We start from the raw sequence: 16,086 nt of genomic DNA, 5'->3' as shown, positions 1-16,086 counted from the left end.
CTTGTTTTGTACAGCTAATCATTAGATGAGCTTTTGGTGAAATAAATGCTTTGCAGAATTTTTCAGGCAGTTTTGACTCGCTGCTCTCCTTTCTCAGGGGGATTCCTCTGTCCCTAAGAGGATCTGTACCTCCCACAGAGCGCTGCTGATGGTTTCAACTCTTAATAATGCTGCTAACTTAACACAGGTTATTTTTAAAACGTTTTATTTTTTTAAATACTTCTTTTTTCCCCCTTTTCCACCGTGAGTTTTTTAGTCTCTTTGGATCCGAGTGAGGTGTCACTCCTGCTCTTCGGTGTTTGTATGTGAAGCGAGAGAGATCAGTGTATCTTTGTGTCTCGGGGGGTGGGGGGAGCATATTGTGGTTTTTTAAAGATGCTTTTATTTTGAATTTTGAGAATCTTTGTAATAAAACTGGTACATTTCTATGGTTGGTGTGAGTTTTTACTGCTTTCTACTAAGAGGAAATGCTCGTTGGGAGTGGGAGCTCAATTTGTTTTCATAGCTATGGCTACAAAATAGTGCAGTACCTTGGTCGTGATGGTGATGTGGTCTAGGTCCCAGCAACAAAGCATGACAGCTGGAATAAGGCTTTGGAAAGAAAGGTGAGGTGAGGCATGATTGCTTTTCCACAAAGAGGGCTAAATGTGTTGGTACAAATGCATCCACTGAAGCATTTTATTTGTGGCATACTCAGGGCTGCATGGGGAAGATTGCTTTTATGAATGTTTGGTGGGTTTTTTTTTCCCTTTTGTTTTACAAAATGACTTGGAAATTCTGCTTATGACCTGTCTTTCCAGAAAAGGTAAGTTGAATTGCCATGAGTTTTGTTTGCTCTTTTGCTAAGGGTCACCAGGGCAGTTCTGTCTCCTAAATTACAGCTGGGTTCTCCTCCAGCAGCACTGCTGATCCTGATTGGGTTTGTGGTTTGTGTGGAGCTACAGAATTCGGTGCAGCTGATGCTCTGAAAACAATGCTAATCTGGGAAAGGAATAATAAATTATGGGAAGGGAGTATCTTTTGGATGAATTTAAGTGGTTTTCTTTAATCTGGTGTTCAAGTGAAAAAAAATTATGTAATTAGGAGCAGATTAATTCTACAACTGAGTTGTGGTCACACCTGAAAGATACAAAAGGCTCATGAGCCAGATCTGCCTTTTATGTATTTTATTTAAAAAAGCCATGTGGCACAGTTGACTTCCATTGCTGTAATAACCCTCCAGGGAACTTGATTATCTTCCCCTCCCCCCAGGGGACAACTCAAATCCTCTTCTCCTTAAACAAAACCCAAAGTGCAGAATTCAGGTTAGCCCTCCCAGATCAGACGTGCCAATGTGCATCTGCATGCAGCCCTTCTCCTCCCCATGCTGCTTAAAATGGCTGCCACAGGGCTGTGCAGCAGATGCAGCCTCCCTGGAGCCCGGGCAGGGCACAATACAGCTGAGTCTCACATAACAGACCCTCACCCAGCTTAAAAATAATTTTCAGACCACAGCACAACGTTTAAAACACTTTTTTTTTTTTTTTCCCCCCACACCCTCCCCAAATCGGGTCAATCCCTGCTGCCTCTGGAAGCAGGTCACTGGGTTTAGCTTCCCACTGTGGTTAAGGAGGATGTGTAGCAATGAAACTACAGAGTTTTGGACATTTCCACCTACCTCAAGGGTCTCAGAAGAGCAGCGAGGATCCTTGCCCCAGGCCCTGCCTTGCCAGGGTGGTACCAGTTGGGCAAAGAATGGTCTTTGCTTTTCTCCATCCTCTTTGCCAGCGTTGGGCAGGTGATCTGCTGGGAATTGTTAGGAGCCCGACACGAAATGGAGGGGCTGAGCACCACTGCTGCAGCCTTCAAGCTGCCGGAGAGGAGCAGCATTCCCTCCTGCTGCACGCCTGGCTCAGGAAAGAATCACCTCCATCCCTGTGCAGATCACAGGAGAAACAATAGAGGCAGCCATTGTGCCTTCCTGCTCTCTTTGGAAGGGGACCTTTGTTCCCAGGGAATGGCTCTTGTGCTCTAGCATGTCTTTTCAGGAATCAGAAGCCAATGCTACTCTAAAGCCACTAAAAAATGAAGACCCTGAAATTTTAAAACCCACAGACTGAAAATGGGAACTTCACCCAGCAGCTCTCCTGTGTCTTCTGTGGAAGTTGTTTGGTTTGTATTTTTTTTCCCCTTCACATCCACCACCCCCAGGAAAAAATGGGTTAGATCTCTAAGAAAACAGCTACCAAGCAGCTAGCTGAGCAGTGATCCTAAGGTAGGGACAAGAGCCTTGTGTGAGAAAGTCCTTTGTGGCTGTGCATCTGCTGCGAGGGATTGAGTGTGAGCAGAGCCAGGGCTGGGGTGATGAACTGCAGCAGCTGTCCAACTAAATAACCAACTGCTGTCTCTCTCCCCTGGTCGGGCACCCAGGACAAGAAGAACTCAAGCTCACCCATGAAGGGGTCACCATTTATTCCTTTCAAATGTTACAATAAAGCCCATACAGCTCTCTTTTTTCTTTTTCTTTTTCTTTTTTTTTTTTCCTTAGAAGTTAGAAAATTGCAAATCAAGTGTTTTGGCCATTAAAAAATTATTTACAGAGAAAACAATGTTGCTTCACATTTTACAGCTGGCAGGCTCCCTCCCTCCACCCCGCACCCTAAAAGTTATCCCTTAGAAGCAGAATCAAACACAGCAGACTTACAAGCTTTATGGTTTTAAGCCAATAGTAAGACATGATTAAAAAAAAAAACAACCCAACCAAAAAAAAACCCTAACCAGATTAGCTTTTAAACCATTGATTTCTATAAAAAGCACAAAAGACTTTAAATGGAAGTCAGAACCAGGAATGTAAACTGAGAAAAAAAAAAAAAAAAAAGAATCCCTTGAACAGTCACTGGCTTGCTGGGGGGAGAAGGGACAGTCAGCCAGCAGAGATACCAGAGCAGGCTGGAACAGCTGGGTTCTTACAAACTGTAAATTCCAGTTATGTCCAGGATAGTCTTCCTCCACGCCTCAGCTTTGGGTTAAAAACTACTCCAAGTTGTGGTGGTGGGAATCCAAACCAGCTTTCTAACAGGGGAGGGGAAGAAATAACTCGAGGGAGGGGGCTCTGTGTGTGTGTGTGTGTTGGCTTTAGAAAGTGTTGTCAGTGTGTGGGCAAGGCAGTGAGTCCGTGGTGTGACCAGGATGGAGAGGATGGCACAAGAGTCTCAGGTGAGGACAATGCCAGGTGGGCTCTACTCTTCCTTCTGCTCCACCACTACCGGAGCTGCTGTAGGCTCCGTCCCCACAGGTTTTGAGGGCTCCTCTGGTTTGGCTGTATCCCCGTGGTTTTCCCTCGGTTGTTGTTTTTCTTCCTCCTTGCTTCCCCCTGCTTCAGCATCCTCCCCCTTGGGCTCAGCTCCCTGCTGCCCCTCCCCAGCCCGGCTGCTCTCGGTGGGGCTGCTCTGCTCCTCTGCTGTCCCCTCCTCGGGGGGAGCTGAGGGCTCCGTCCCGCTGGCTGAGCAAGTGGGGGTCTCCTCTCCCTTGGCCTCCCCCTTGCCTTGGTCCTCCACGGGAGAGGACCCAGAGGAGTCCCCAGCTTCTTTCTTGTTCTTCCTAAACGAGATCCCGCTCAGCTTGAAGGATTTCTTGAATGAGAACTTTTTCTTCTTCTTGGGGGTGTCCTTGGGGACCGCTGCACCTTCGGGTTTATCATCCCCCCCTTCGGCGGGGGGTGCGGGCTCGATGGCATCCTCCCCGCCCACCTCATCCTTGTTCTCCTCCTGGAGGGGTTCAGCCGAACCGTTCCCGTTTGGGGGGGGCACTTCGCCCCTCACCTTGGGTGTCATGTCCCCGTTGAACCACAAATGGCCGTTCTCCTGCGGGAAGGGGGGGGGAGCAGAGCACCGCGTCAGACACAGCCCAGGACTCGACGACTCCTCCCCAAAACCCCACACCCTGCTGGGGCAGGGGACTCCCACCCGGGGAAAGGGGGTGCATTGAACCGGAGTGAAAGGGTGCACCCAGGGGTGAGAGAGGATATACCGAGCCTGGGTGAGGGGGTGCACCGGGGGGAGTGGGGTGCACTGGGGGGGAAGGTAGGATGCACCAAGCCGAGGCGTGGGGGTGCTGGGGTGAGGGGGTGCAGCGGTGGGGGGAGTGTGCAATGGGGGATCTGTGCGCTGCCACCGGGCGGCGCCCGCGTTCCACTCCCGGTACCGTGGTTCGGCGGCGGACGGGGCCCCCGCCCGGTGCCGGGAGGGAGCCCGGGGCACGGTGCGGGTGGGGCCGCATCGCTCGGTGCCCACCGGGCAGAAGGGTCCCTCCCAACACCGCCACTGACCCCATCCCCACCGAGTCACCGCCTCCTCCTTTGTTTGCCCGCCCGCCCCAGCGGGGCGCACGGCGCGGCTCCCCGGTGCCTCACCCCGGTACCTACCTGCCCGTTGGCTTTGTCGGGCTCGGTGCCGGCGGCGTTGGCCTCCGCTTTGGCCGTCTTGGAGCCCTGGCTGCCCATGGTGCGGCACGTCGGGCCCTCCCCGCCGGGGCGGCTACGCTCGGCGGGCGAGCGGCGCCGAGAGGGAGTGGGCAGAGCCCCCCGCAGCCCCGGTAATAAAGAGCGGGGCGGAGGCGGGACGCAGCCGAGACCGCCCCGGGGGCGGGGGACGAGGATGGAGCCACCGCCCCGGCGGGGGACGGGGGGTACCGATCGTGCCCTTCAACCTCCCCAGCTCCGCGGCCCTGGAGCCGGGGGCAGCCCCGGGAGGGGCGTGGGCGGTGGGGAAGGGGAGCGGGGTGGTGCTCCCCGGAGCCCAGACACCCCTGAGGTTCCTCTGTCCCCATCGCCGTCACCCCTTGGAGGTGACATCCCTGTCACTCCATGGTGCCACTCGTCCCAGTCCCAGCACCCCCAGGACAGGCTCACGGGTCATCTGACCCAAGGGTACTCCTCACCCCTGCCCCAGCACCCCCCGGGCTTGTGCCGTGGGTCACACCCCGCTCCCAGCCCTGCCCTGGGACCTGCCCGGTAGGTTTTTCCCGTCTGGCTTTTTCCTTCTCTCTCCTTTTCCGGGAAAAAGAGAGCTTAGAAAAAACAGAAAATGGAACTAAACCAAAGGGGATGGTGATGCTGCACCAGTCAGCAGCTGCCATCGAGGACTCAGTCCCGGGGGGACTTCTTGCCACCCCAGCACAGCTGATTTCACTGGGTGCTCCCAAAGCCCAAACCCTTTTGTGCCTGTCCAAGCCCCCAGTGCTCCCTGGCCAGCCCACACCGTGCTGGTGGCTACTATGGGCCATGCTCCTGAGCTCTGGTGCCTTCCAGGCACCCCACAACCACTCCTGCCAGACCCTCCTTGAGCCACGGGGGGCAGGAGGGACCCTCCCTCAGCCCCCAGCTGTGCCCCAGAGCCCGCTTGCAGGATCAAGGCCAGCATCTCCGTGGGGAAAACAATGTGCTGCTGTGTGTGCTCCACCAACAAGGTCATGTTTTGTCTCTGCCCTCCCTCCTCCTCCCCTCAGCACACATCATCTCACCCTCGTTACAGCAAAATTTCTCTGTTAATTAAAACAGGCGGCATCTTCCTTATTGACTTTTGGTTGCCAGTTGATAAAAGCCTGACTGGCTGCTGCTGGCCTGGCTGCCTGCTGGATGGAGAGCTGCCCAAGTGGCCTTCAGGACTGTGGAGGGGCTGTGTGGGACATACCTGGGTTAAAATGAAGCACGTGGATTTTCAGAGTACGGTGAGGCTGTTTGCTTTGGGAAGACAAATGCTCCATTAAATCAGTCAGTAAACATGCTCTGTCCTCTGACAGTTGTTCCCCAGCTCCAGCTCCAGCCCACTGTGCACAGAAGTTCCTCCTGGGGAGCAAAACCAGGCAGAGTCATGGATGGCGAGTCCTTCCCTCTGCCCCAGCAGCCACCCAGCTTCTGTGCCAACCCCACACTTTTCTTCTCACCTTCATGTTTTCTGTCTTTCTGCAGAGGTTCCCGTTGTCCTGCCTCGTCTCCATGGGGGTGTGGACCTGTTTGTTGGTGCTGTTTCATCCCATCCCAGAGCAAGCACCCGCTTTCCCACTGCCTGCCCGAGACCACCCAGCCATGCCGCAGCTCCAAGATGCTCCTGTCCTGCACCAGAGCCATGGGGGGAGCCACTAAGGTGAGCAGCACCGTGACCCATCAGCACCATCCCCGCTGGGGCTGCCACGAGCTGGGAGGGGACTCTGAGGAGGCAGCCTGGGGGGTGACAGTGGCAGTGTAGGTGGCAGAGGGGCAGCTGTGGTTACACCAGGAGAGTAGGCAGGAAGCATGGTGGTGGATTACAAGCATAAACCAAACACCAGCCTTCCCAGTGCAAACCAGTCTGACCACCAGCCCCGCTTGCCATGAGTCCCATCCCTCCACCACCATCTTGGCCATGGGTCGGGGGCCTCTGTCCCCAGGTGTCAGCCAGGAACTGGAGCAGGGCAGGGGATGCTCTGGCTCCACGTGGGCTCTCTGGTGGTTCCTGGGGCTTTGGCTGCTGGAGAAGTGATGGGGATTTGCAGGGGAGAGGCAGACGGGCAGATTAGGGGTCTGGCTGCTCCTCCAGCAGATGGACAGGCAGACAAATCTGCTCCTGCCTAAAAGGCCTCAGAGACATGAGATCTTTGTGGATGTTATTTTCCACTTTCCAGACCTACTTAATCGGTGTGCTGATTATTAATTTATTAGGTGTTAATTGCTAACAGGCTGCATGGCAGAGCAGTGAGTGCAGGCCCTGGGCCAGGGAGTTGGTGTGGGGCAGGAGGGTGAAGTCCCCATCCCCATGCCCTGACCCTGCCTCCCAATGTATTCCTCCAGCCCTTAACGAAGAATTAATGCTATTATTTATTCATGTACCTGGAGCCATTCACAACCCTCATCTACTCAAGGATTTGCACCGAATCAGTAGGGACCCAGCTAGGGCAACCAATGGCACTGGGAGTATAGCAGAGTGATTTCCATATTGATGTATAAATAGCAAAGGAATTAGCTAATTAGGTCTCTCTGGGGAGAGAATTCCAGCAGGGAGAGTGAGGGGCTGGGTCATATGCAGGGACTGGTGGCTTCTACCACCACGGCAGCTCCAGCACAGGAACAGCCCTTGCAAACAGCCCTTGGCTAAAACCAGCAGCTGTGGTTAGGGTCTGGGATCTGCCTCTGCTGTGGCTACCCATGGTTTGACCCGTGTCCCAGCTTCAAGACATGGCCACCTGTTTGGCCCCTGCTCTGGCTGAGCATCTCACCAGGGGCTGGGGGACACCTGAGGTGCTGAGTGGGACCATCCTTGGCTGCAGAAGGAAAATCTGCCGGGGGATTTCTGGGCAGAGTTGGGCAGGCAGGAGGAGGAGCAGGACAGCCAAGGGGGTCTTTCCAGACTGTCAACCAAGCAGAAGTTGGTTGCCACTGGACCTGCTTGTGGCTGCTGAGTCAGTGCCAACCGTCCCTCTGACATTTGCACCAGGAAAAAGTGTCCTGAACCCAATCAAGGCTCTGTCTGGGACTTTGCCGGGAGTCTCCTGGCTGCTCACACAGAGCCGGTGCTGCACTCACCCTCCCCGAATCCTTCCTGCCCTGGGAAAAGCTCCAGCCCCGGAGGCTGCGGAGAGGCTCTGACTTCCCATAGAAACACATAAAAGGGACCGTTCTTGTATTTGCCAGAGCCCCGTCATTTTTGGTTGTGAAGATCCCATGGCAACCGGTGCCTTGTGTGACTGTGCTCGCTATTTCAGGGCTCTTTTTTCACTCTGGTAACATCTTCCCCACATCCCACCGTCCCACACGGGGGACAAGACCAGCCCCCTCTCCCACCCCGGGATCTTTTTACCCCCACCACCCCCTTCCCCTCACTCCAGAGTGGCTGAGGGCAGAGGTTGGCAGCTGTGAGTCATGGTGGAGGAAAGAGCAATCTGGGTCTCTTATCTCAGGGACCATCTGCCCTTCTTTTCGGCCAGGAGCTGGAGCATTTGCAAACAAAGCCAAGCCTTTAACCTAAAACCCTTCAACCTCCCCAGCCAGGGTGGTGGCCTGCCCTGTGCTGCCCAGGGCCCCCAGCCCTGTATCACCCTGGAACGGTGATGAGGACGGTTGTGGGATGTGGGCTGTCTCAGATGCCTCCCGTCCTTGGGGGAGTTTCTGCAGGACAGGGATCAACATTCCCGGGGAGCCCCTGCATCGCCTTTCCCAGCCCTCTGAGCTCTCTCGACTCCTCTCAGGATGCTCATCCCACGCTACTTATCTTCTGCATCCCGCCGCAGGCTGCGTTTCAGTGCTGATAAAGGACTCCCTGACCCTGAGCGAGCCCAGCGCTGCCAGAGTGGTGGTGTTAGAGGAGCAGGAAGGCTGCCAAAGGCTGTCCAGAGAGAAAAGGGGCTGCAGCACCCATCTGGCAGCAGATGGAGGGTGGGTAGGTGCTATCATACACCCTGCTCTGCTCCCTCCCTCCCCATCCAGGGGTGCTGTCAGGGTCCCCCAGGCAGGGGCTGAGTGGGGAGCATGTTTCAGAGCCTCCTTCCTTGTTAGAAGGGAAGTTTATAAGTGAAACAAAAGCGGCTCTTGGTCCAAGTGGAGCTCTTCCCATCCCATTTCCTCCAGGGCTGCCTGAGGTGCCACAGGAGGTGTCTGCACACCATGCAGGGGAGTGTGCTGGGGACACGTGTGGTGTGGGCATCACCTTGTGCTGGGTGCTCACCACGTCCATCCTCACCACAGCAACACAGCCGGGATGCAGCGGGGTCTGGTGCTGCCACAACAGAGCTGGGATGCACCCAGGGTGCTGCCCTTCCCTTGGGGATGGGGATCCAGTGGGATCTGAGGGTTGTCCCCAGGGTGGGCTCAGATCCCTTCATCCCTCAGGCCACCTGTGTCCTATCCTGGTCACAAATGAGATGACAGAGCTGTGGATTGCCCTGTGCTGGTGGTGGCTCCTGGTAGGGTTAGGGACATGTGGTGGCTCTCAGGCTGCCATGGGGACATGGGCTGGGGACATGGGACAGCTGTTTCCTCAACCATGCTGTGCCATGCTCCTGCCCCACATGGAAGGCATGGTCATGGGTGAGTCTTGGGTCTCCTCGGGGTTGCAGGAGTTGTAGGAACCCATGTGGACAAGGTCAACATGGTCCCAACCCACGCACACCCCCACCAGAGTGGGTGCAGTGAGCACCTCACACGTGTGCAGCCACCTTGCTGATCCCCAGGACCTCCCTTGGTGGTGGGGCACGGGCAGACCCTCACCTCCACCACCTGCCCCCTGTAGCCCCTTTTTTTCTGAGTCCTGGGGCCAGTGGCAGCCAGGCCACCGTGTGTTGGGGCAGGGGGAGTGGGGACAGGAAAGCAGAAGGGCTTCGGGGGTGCTGTGGGGCAGTGGTGCCTCCCCCGGAGCAGAGCAGGGGATGTATGGGCCTCTTTCTCCCAGCAAGTCAATGTGTCTTTTTGTTGCGCTGCTGGGTTTTGATGCCGGCGAGCAGGGTAGGACAATACGTGGCATTGTTCCCTTTCAGCAACATCTGACGGTCCCGGGCAGAGAGAGGGCAGTGTGTGTGGAGGAGACCGTGGGGGAAGGGACGGATGGACGGACAGGCAGCAGGACAGATGCAGGGACACCAGGGCCAGGACTGGCTCTGCTTTGCCAGGATGATGGGATGGGGAGAGCTGGGGGTGCTGGGGGGATGTGGGAGCTGGGGAGGGGGCTTTCTGAGAGATGTAAACCTCCATAGCCCCCCCCCTCATCTTAATGGATTATTAACTTCAAAGCCTCATCAGGAACCTGGACTTGTCAATATCATTAAACTTTTCCTTGCTGCTCTCGGCTACTTTGCTGGGGCCATGCAGCTGGGGGTGCTGGCTGCCCCCCCTAAACCCCGGGGTGCCAGGAAACCCTCTCCCCAAAATCCATCACAGGTGAGATGGGACAGGGGCTCGGTTCCTGCTGGGATGGGCTGTGAACGGGGGAGGTGGCAGCGGAGCTCAGCGGGTGAATCACGGCAGCGCTGGGATTGTCTGCAACTTTCCATCAGAAATCCCCTCCTCCCCTCATCCCCTGCTGCCTGGATCGCTCCAGTGCCAGGAAGAGAATTCCCCTCTGCCGCAGAGCAAAACCGAAAGTGTCCCCAGGGCCACCGCGGCCGTGGGCAGGGCTGGCTGGGAGCCCGGGGGCCGGCAGAGCCCAGAGCGCCGGTGATGGGCTCCGGGGAGGCTCCTTCATGAATCGCCCAAGGGTTTGGGGGCACTCTTTGTCTCCCAGACATCCCAACCATTCTGTCTCCCAGGAACTGATGGAATGTCCGGGGGGTGGGGGGCACATGGGGGCTTCACACCTACCAGGGGCAGCCCCCATGCTTAGACCCCCCACCTCCCTGGGCTTGCGGCTAAACCTCCTGCCATGCTTTCAGGGTGGGGGTAACATGGGGGGTCCTTGCTTTGGTGTGCCCCATCCCACCCCAATGGGGGTCTGCAGTCCCTCTGTGGTGAGGGCCCCGCACTCCTCTCCTCCCGCGATGGTTCTGTCTCTCGGCAGAGGTTCGGGGAGGGTTCGGCAGCTGGTTACAGGCTTGGTGGGGTCTGGGTGCGGGGGGGTCTGGCAGTGTGGTCCTGAGAGCGTAGAGCAGCGGTGCCCTCCCCACCCCCACGGCTCGGCGGGCTGCAGCAGCACCAGATGCATCTCACCCAGACTTGCATGGCCGTAACCATGGCAACGGCTGCGCGGCGGCGGGATGCGGAGGGCTGCGGGGCCGTGAGGCCGTGCATCCATCGCTGCCCGTGCACCCCACAGCCTGGCTTCACCCCAGGTTTGCCTTCACCCCAGATTTGGCTTCACCCCGACAGCGATGCCGTTTGCAGGGATCTGGGCGTGTGCTGCTTTGCACACGCGTGTGCAAGCATGGAGACTGGCACTGAGGGTGCTCGGGGAAGGCAACGCTGCGGGGAGAGGCCAGACAGGGTGGGGAGGGAGCCGTGCACCCCCTTATCGGGGCTGGGCTGCCATAAATCCTGGCTGCTCCCACCGCCCGACTCTGCTTTGTCTCCACGTTAACTTTTAACCACTGCAGCTTTTCCTCCCCGCCAGCCTTGCCCTGTGCCTTGGGGTGCTGGGACCCCTGCGGCTTGCACCTTTTTTTGGGGGGATGCAGTCCCCTCCAGCCATAGTGTATCCCTGCCTGCTTCCTGCTCGCTGGCTGCATCCCACTCCTGTCACATCCCGGGTGCCAGCCCTGTCCGGACTTGATGTGGGCAGCACCTCGCTGCCACAGTGCTGGGCTCAGCTGCTGCCTGCACCACTGCCTGCACTACTGCCTGCACTGCTGCCTGCCCCATTCCCTCAGTGGCACGGTGCAGGCAGCCGCCAGCCCGGATGGGTTTGGCAGCAAAGCAGCTCAGCTGGAGAAAAGCCTCCAGCGCTGGAGTGACCCACTAACCTTGTTCTTCTTAAAAATGCATGAGATGCAGGCAGCTGCCTACAGGGACTTGCACACTCGCAGGCGGGGGCACGTTTCTGGCATGGCACGCACCATGGGTGAGTGGCAGAGGTGGCAGAGGAGCCCACTCGCTGCCCCGATTTTGTGGTATCTAGAGGCAGGGTGTGGGCTCTGCTCTCCCCATGCTGTTGCTGTTTGATGTCCTCAGCCCTGGCAAGGGGCTGGCAGGCTCAGGTTTGCCGGGATGGGATGGGCCATGGCACAGCCCTGCTGCTGGGTCCTGCCGGGGCCACCAGGGAGGTGCAAAGTCCACCTGGCACGTCACCTCGTTGTCCCCAGGAGCCAGCTGCCACAGTGAGGCTTGGCCTTGCTCCAGGATCCCATCAGGGGACCGAGGACAAACCAAATAGCCATCCCTTGTGCCACAGCTGGAGTGGTTGGAGACAAAGCTGGTGGCAGGGTGATGCTGCTGGGGTGGGTGCAGGTATCCCCTGTCCCCTGGCTGCCATCACAGCCCTGACCTCGTTTCTCTCTGGCTTCTCCATGACTTTAATACACCCTGACCAGATGGCTGCGAGCCAGGGGTGGGGGAAAAGTGGCTCAGCCCCACGGCAGGGGCACAGACCCCCTCCCCATGCCCGCTGGCTGCTCCCAGCTGCAGCCCCGGTGGGTGCCACGTGGCCCCGGCAAGACTCTCACCACCACGGCAGTTTCCATGGGGAGACTGTCCCCATCCTCCTGGCAGGAGTTAAGGGATTTCTCTTGCATGCGGCTGATTTAATTTTGTCTCATTTGCAGAGCTGATTTGATGGCTGCAACACCTCGGGAAAGACGCGGGGGAGGGGGGCGAGATTTGGGCTTGAGCCAAGCAGCCTCCAGCAGCCCTGGGGCAGTGTCCAGTCCCAGCATCCCATCGTGGGCACCAGGGAAGCTGCAAAGGATTTGCAGGGTGAAGGTTGTGAGGGGGTTTTTTGTTTGGTTTTTTTGTGTTGTTTTACTTGTTTGGTTGGGTTGTTTTTTGTTTCTGTGGTGCAATCCTGTTTGAAGAACAAGAGCCCAAACCCAGAAGCCAAGAGCAGCCCAAGCTGCAGTGCCCATTAGCCTGGATGGGATAAACCAGATCCATGGGTACGTGTGTATGTGGGTGCACAGGATCATAGGTGTGCAGTATCATGGGTGCATGTGCTTGTGGGTGCAGGGGTGGTCGTGCACGTGTGCACACAGACACACACACATCACCCAGGTGTACACACACACAGATACACACACAAGTGCATCCTCACATACACCAGGTGGCAAAGGAGTCAGTCTCTCAACTCCTCTGGCTAAATAACATAAATTGACACTGACTAATTAACCATCCCGGCTAATTAGCTGGGACCTGGATGCTCCATCTCTGGGAACAGCAGGCTGCCGAGCCCTGGCTGATGAAGCTCTGTGTCCACACTCTGCTTCATGCTGGCCACTGACCACCTCTGATCCTCCCCTCTGGGGCTGTTCCTCTCCCCATCCCCTTGCCCAGGCTGCTAGCAGGGATAACAAGATTGATTCTTAATCCACTTATTCCTGGCTGGTGCAGAGGGCTGGGGACAACCTGATTCCAATGCCTGCTGTCCAGTGAACCTCCCCAGTCATGGTGTCATCGGTGACCCCAAGGTGGCCAGGAGCTTGGGGACCAGTGACACCATGGGGAAAACCTTGGTGGTCTTGTCTGAGCATTCATGGGGCTGGGAGTGATGCTTGGAGGGGTTGAAAAGGATGTTAGGAGGATGGAGGGATGGTGGCATCCTCCCTGCTCTGCCCGTCCAGGGAATGTGGGATGTGGAAGGGGAGGTGGCACTGCCAGCGTCACCTGCCCTGCAGCAGGGTGGCCCTGGGGAGCAGCAGCGAGGATCAAACGTTGCATCAGCCAGGAAGGGAGATAAGGAGCCCTTTCCAGTCCTCACCCTGCAGGGTGCCCAGGGGAGGGGTGGCTGCATTAGAGAGTGGGGTGCAAGGACAGGTCACCCCCAGAGCCGTGACACCCGCTCTGCAGGAGGAAGGAAAAGGACATTTCTCCCTTCCCCCTTTGCTGAGAGCTGCTGGGGGAAGCAGGGGCCCCCGTGCAGGTCCCATCCTGCTGCCGCACCCCGTGGCCTCCCCCGGCCCCCCCCCCGGGCTTGCTGCTGCACGCTGCCTCCCGCTCCGGGGCTCGGGGCTGAGTCACTGCTCCGCACGCCCGACCGGTTTGGGGGAGACCCTTGGGCTGGGCGTGGGAACGGCCTGACCTCGGCAGTGCAGTGACACGGAGCTGGGGCCAACTCTCCCCCCCCTCCTTGTTCCCCCCTCCTCTCTCCTTCACCCCCCCCGGCCCCCCTCCCCGAGCTGCCGGTGGGACTCTCCCAAAAACAAGGGCAGGGGGTTGCACTGGTAAGGATGCTCCTGGAAAGCTGTTGCTCATTCCTGCTGGCCCAAAGTAGCCCTGCGTGCGGTCACTGCTGCTTAAAAACTAGGTCAGTGGGGGGGGGTCCCCAAAAGTGATTGTCAACGGGGGACTGCCAGAGGGTTGGGGACTCGCTCTGGTCGATGCTTTTATCACTGAGCTGGAAGAAAGCGGCTGGTGAAACACAGACCCCCGGGAACCACCCACCCAAACCGGGTCACTCCTGCAGCAGCATCCGAGACACGTCCTGGGTGGAGGTTTGGGACCGGAGCCCCCAAGGAGGGCACAGGGTCCCGGGGCAGCTGCTGGAGACAGCACGGCAGGGCCAGGTCCCCATGTCTGTGGATAGACACGGAGCCACGGGGAGGATGGAGGGTGCTGGAATGGCGGGGAAAGCTGGGAAAGTGGGAAGAAGGATGAGCGTGAGGTGGGTGGAAGCCTGGGGAGGGGACAGGAAGCGGGGCCAGGGCAGGAAGGCGACCGGCGGCCCCGGGGTGGGCGGAAGAACGGCGGAAAAGCTGCGGGGCTACGGGCGGGAGGAAGCCTGGCCCCGGTGAGGGGTTGTCCTGGTGCCACGTGTGTCCCATGGGGACACCGAGGTCGTGCCTAGGCACCTCGAGGAGGAGCACCGGCCATGCCCGCTGTGGGACCGAAACTCCCTCGGTGCCGGGAAAAGGCCCTTCCCGGGTGAGCCCAGGCACTTCTGCCGCCCGGGGGGCTGCAGGGTGCGGCGTGCCCCGCAGCAGCCCCGTGTCGGGACACGCAGCCCCGCGCCGGGACACGCAGCTCCGCGGTGCAGCCGGGGAGATGCCGCAGCAGCCTCTGCACCGCCGCGGCGGGGGACGCACATCCCAGCAGGGGCAGAACCCACCCACCGTGCTGCAGGACCCCCATGTGGTCCTGGCTGGCATCAGACCCAAGAGCTGTGTTCCCCCCCACCTGACTTTTGGGGGTACTTATGGCCCCTTGGACCTCCAGGAAGGTTCAGGGGTGCTTGGTGTGCCCAGAATGGGGCCACCACAGAGTGTGACATCCCCCACCCACCCACCCCGGGAGGTGGGTGACCTGCCTGGCTCTGCCTGACCCCTCTTGTCCCCAGCTCCTGGGAGATGTCCCTGAGTCCTTCAAGGTCTCTGCTCGCCATCTCCAGCCCGGCTTGCTGGCGTCGTGTAGCTCAGAGTGATGCTGCGGGGAGGAGGATGTACCCTTCTCTGTGCCCACCTCTTGGGGGGGCTCAGCACAGAGGTCCGCACCGCAGTGTGAAGGGGGCTGTAGGGGAGGGAGCTGCTGTCCCTTCGGCTGTCAGTTCAGTGGTGGAACAGAGGGTGATAAATATTTATGGCTGCTGCTGGAGCCGGGTGGGTTAAATGGCGGCAGAAGCAGGAGGGGGGGTGTGAGGGGTCGGCTCTGCTCTCCTGCAGCCCATCTGCCCCCTCCGTGCCGGCAGTGCTGTCAGTCACCATCTGCTCCCCCTGCCCAGCACCGAGCACTGGCGGGGCTGTGGGTGCTGCCTGCAGCCTCTCTGTTCCACTGCATAAATGCAATGAGCTTGGAGGTCTCAAGTGATGAGGAGAGGGGGGGGGGGTTGGGGGTCTCAGCCTGGCTCCGGAGTCCCCATCATGGGCTTGTTGAGCTGAGAAAACGAGGGCATGTGTGTGTGATTGCTAATGAGGATGTGTCTATGCTAATTGAGGGTTGCCAATTAAGGCAGGTCTTGCTGGCTCAGGATGGGGTCTCTTGGGCCGTGTCCTGCCCTGGTTTTGGTCAGGTAGGCCCTGGGCAAGGTCAGGCAGGGGCAGGGGTGGATTTGGGTACCTAGGCCCCATGGACACCCCACAGTTCTGGGTCTGGGGGAGAGTGTGGCCCCAGGTGCTGCTCCGGGGCCCCCAGCCCCCCCCCCTGAGGGAGCAGGGATGCTGGTGGGATGGGCACTGGGATGATGCTCCCACCACCCCTCTGGGATTGTTTTCCCCCAGTTGCTCTCACACCAAATCACAGGCACGTGAGAGGGTGGTGGGGAAACGAATCCTTAATGAGCCACTTTAGGGATTTGGCTTTATTAATGGCATAAAGGATTATTAAGGAAGAATTAAAGCTACCAGACTCCAGATAAAGGCTGGCACAGCCTGGCTGGGATTACCCACTCACTGTGTGCCCAAGGTGGGGATCTTCAGCCCCCTGGGGTGCTCCTGTCCCACTCTGTCCCCTTGTCCCCATCCTCGCATCAGCAGCTGCTGGATGCTGGACCCCTCAGGGACAGGCTGGTG

General features: G+C 58.2%; 1 protein-coding gene across 1 annotated transcript; it reads right to left on the bottom strand.

Annotated features, from left to right (window-relative positions):
• Window positions 1–2,434: 2,434 nt before the first annotated feature.
• On the bottom strand, window positions 2,435–4,545 carry MARCKSL1 (MARCKS like 1). The gene is made up of 2 exons (XM_030464375.1): window positions 4,403–4,545; window positions 2,435–3,842 (listed from the first exon to the last, which is right to left on the bottom strand). Exons 1-2 carry the CDS (start codon window positions 4,478–4,480, stop codon window positions 3,219–3,221), a joined length of 702 nt encoding a protein of 233 aa, XP_030320235.1. The 5' UTR covers window positions 4,481–4,545; the 3' UTR covers window positions 2,435–3,218.
• Between the last annotated feature and the right edge of the window lie 11,541 nt (window positions 4,546–16,086).

Source organism: Calypte anna, chromosome 23, assembly GCF_003957555.1.
Source record: "Calypte anna isolate BGI_N300 chromosome 23, bCalAnn1_v1.p, whole genome shotgun sequence".
Taxonomy (NCBI): Eukaryota; Metazoa; Chordata; class Aves; order Apodiformes; family Trochilidae; genus Calypte; species Calypte anna.
The sequence above is the reverse complement of the archived record's forward strand: the minus strand, read 5'-3'. Positions and strand labels throughout refer to the sequence as shown.

Coding starts and splice junctions, on each gene's coding strand:
- MARCKSL1 (XM_030464375.1), bottom strand. CDS start 4,480: ATGGGCAGCCAGGGCTCCAAGACGGCCAAAGCGGAGGCCAACGCCGCC. Junction 3,843..4,402: donor CCGACAAAGCCAACGGGCAG/GTAGGTACCGGG, acceptor CCCTTCCCGCAG/GAGAACGGCCATTTGTGGTT.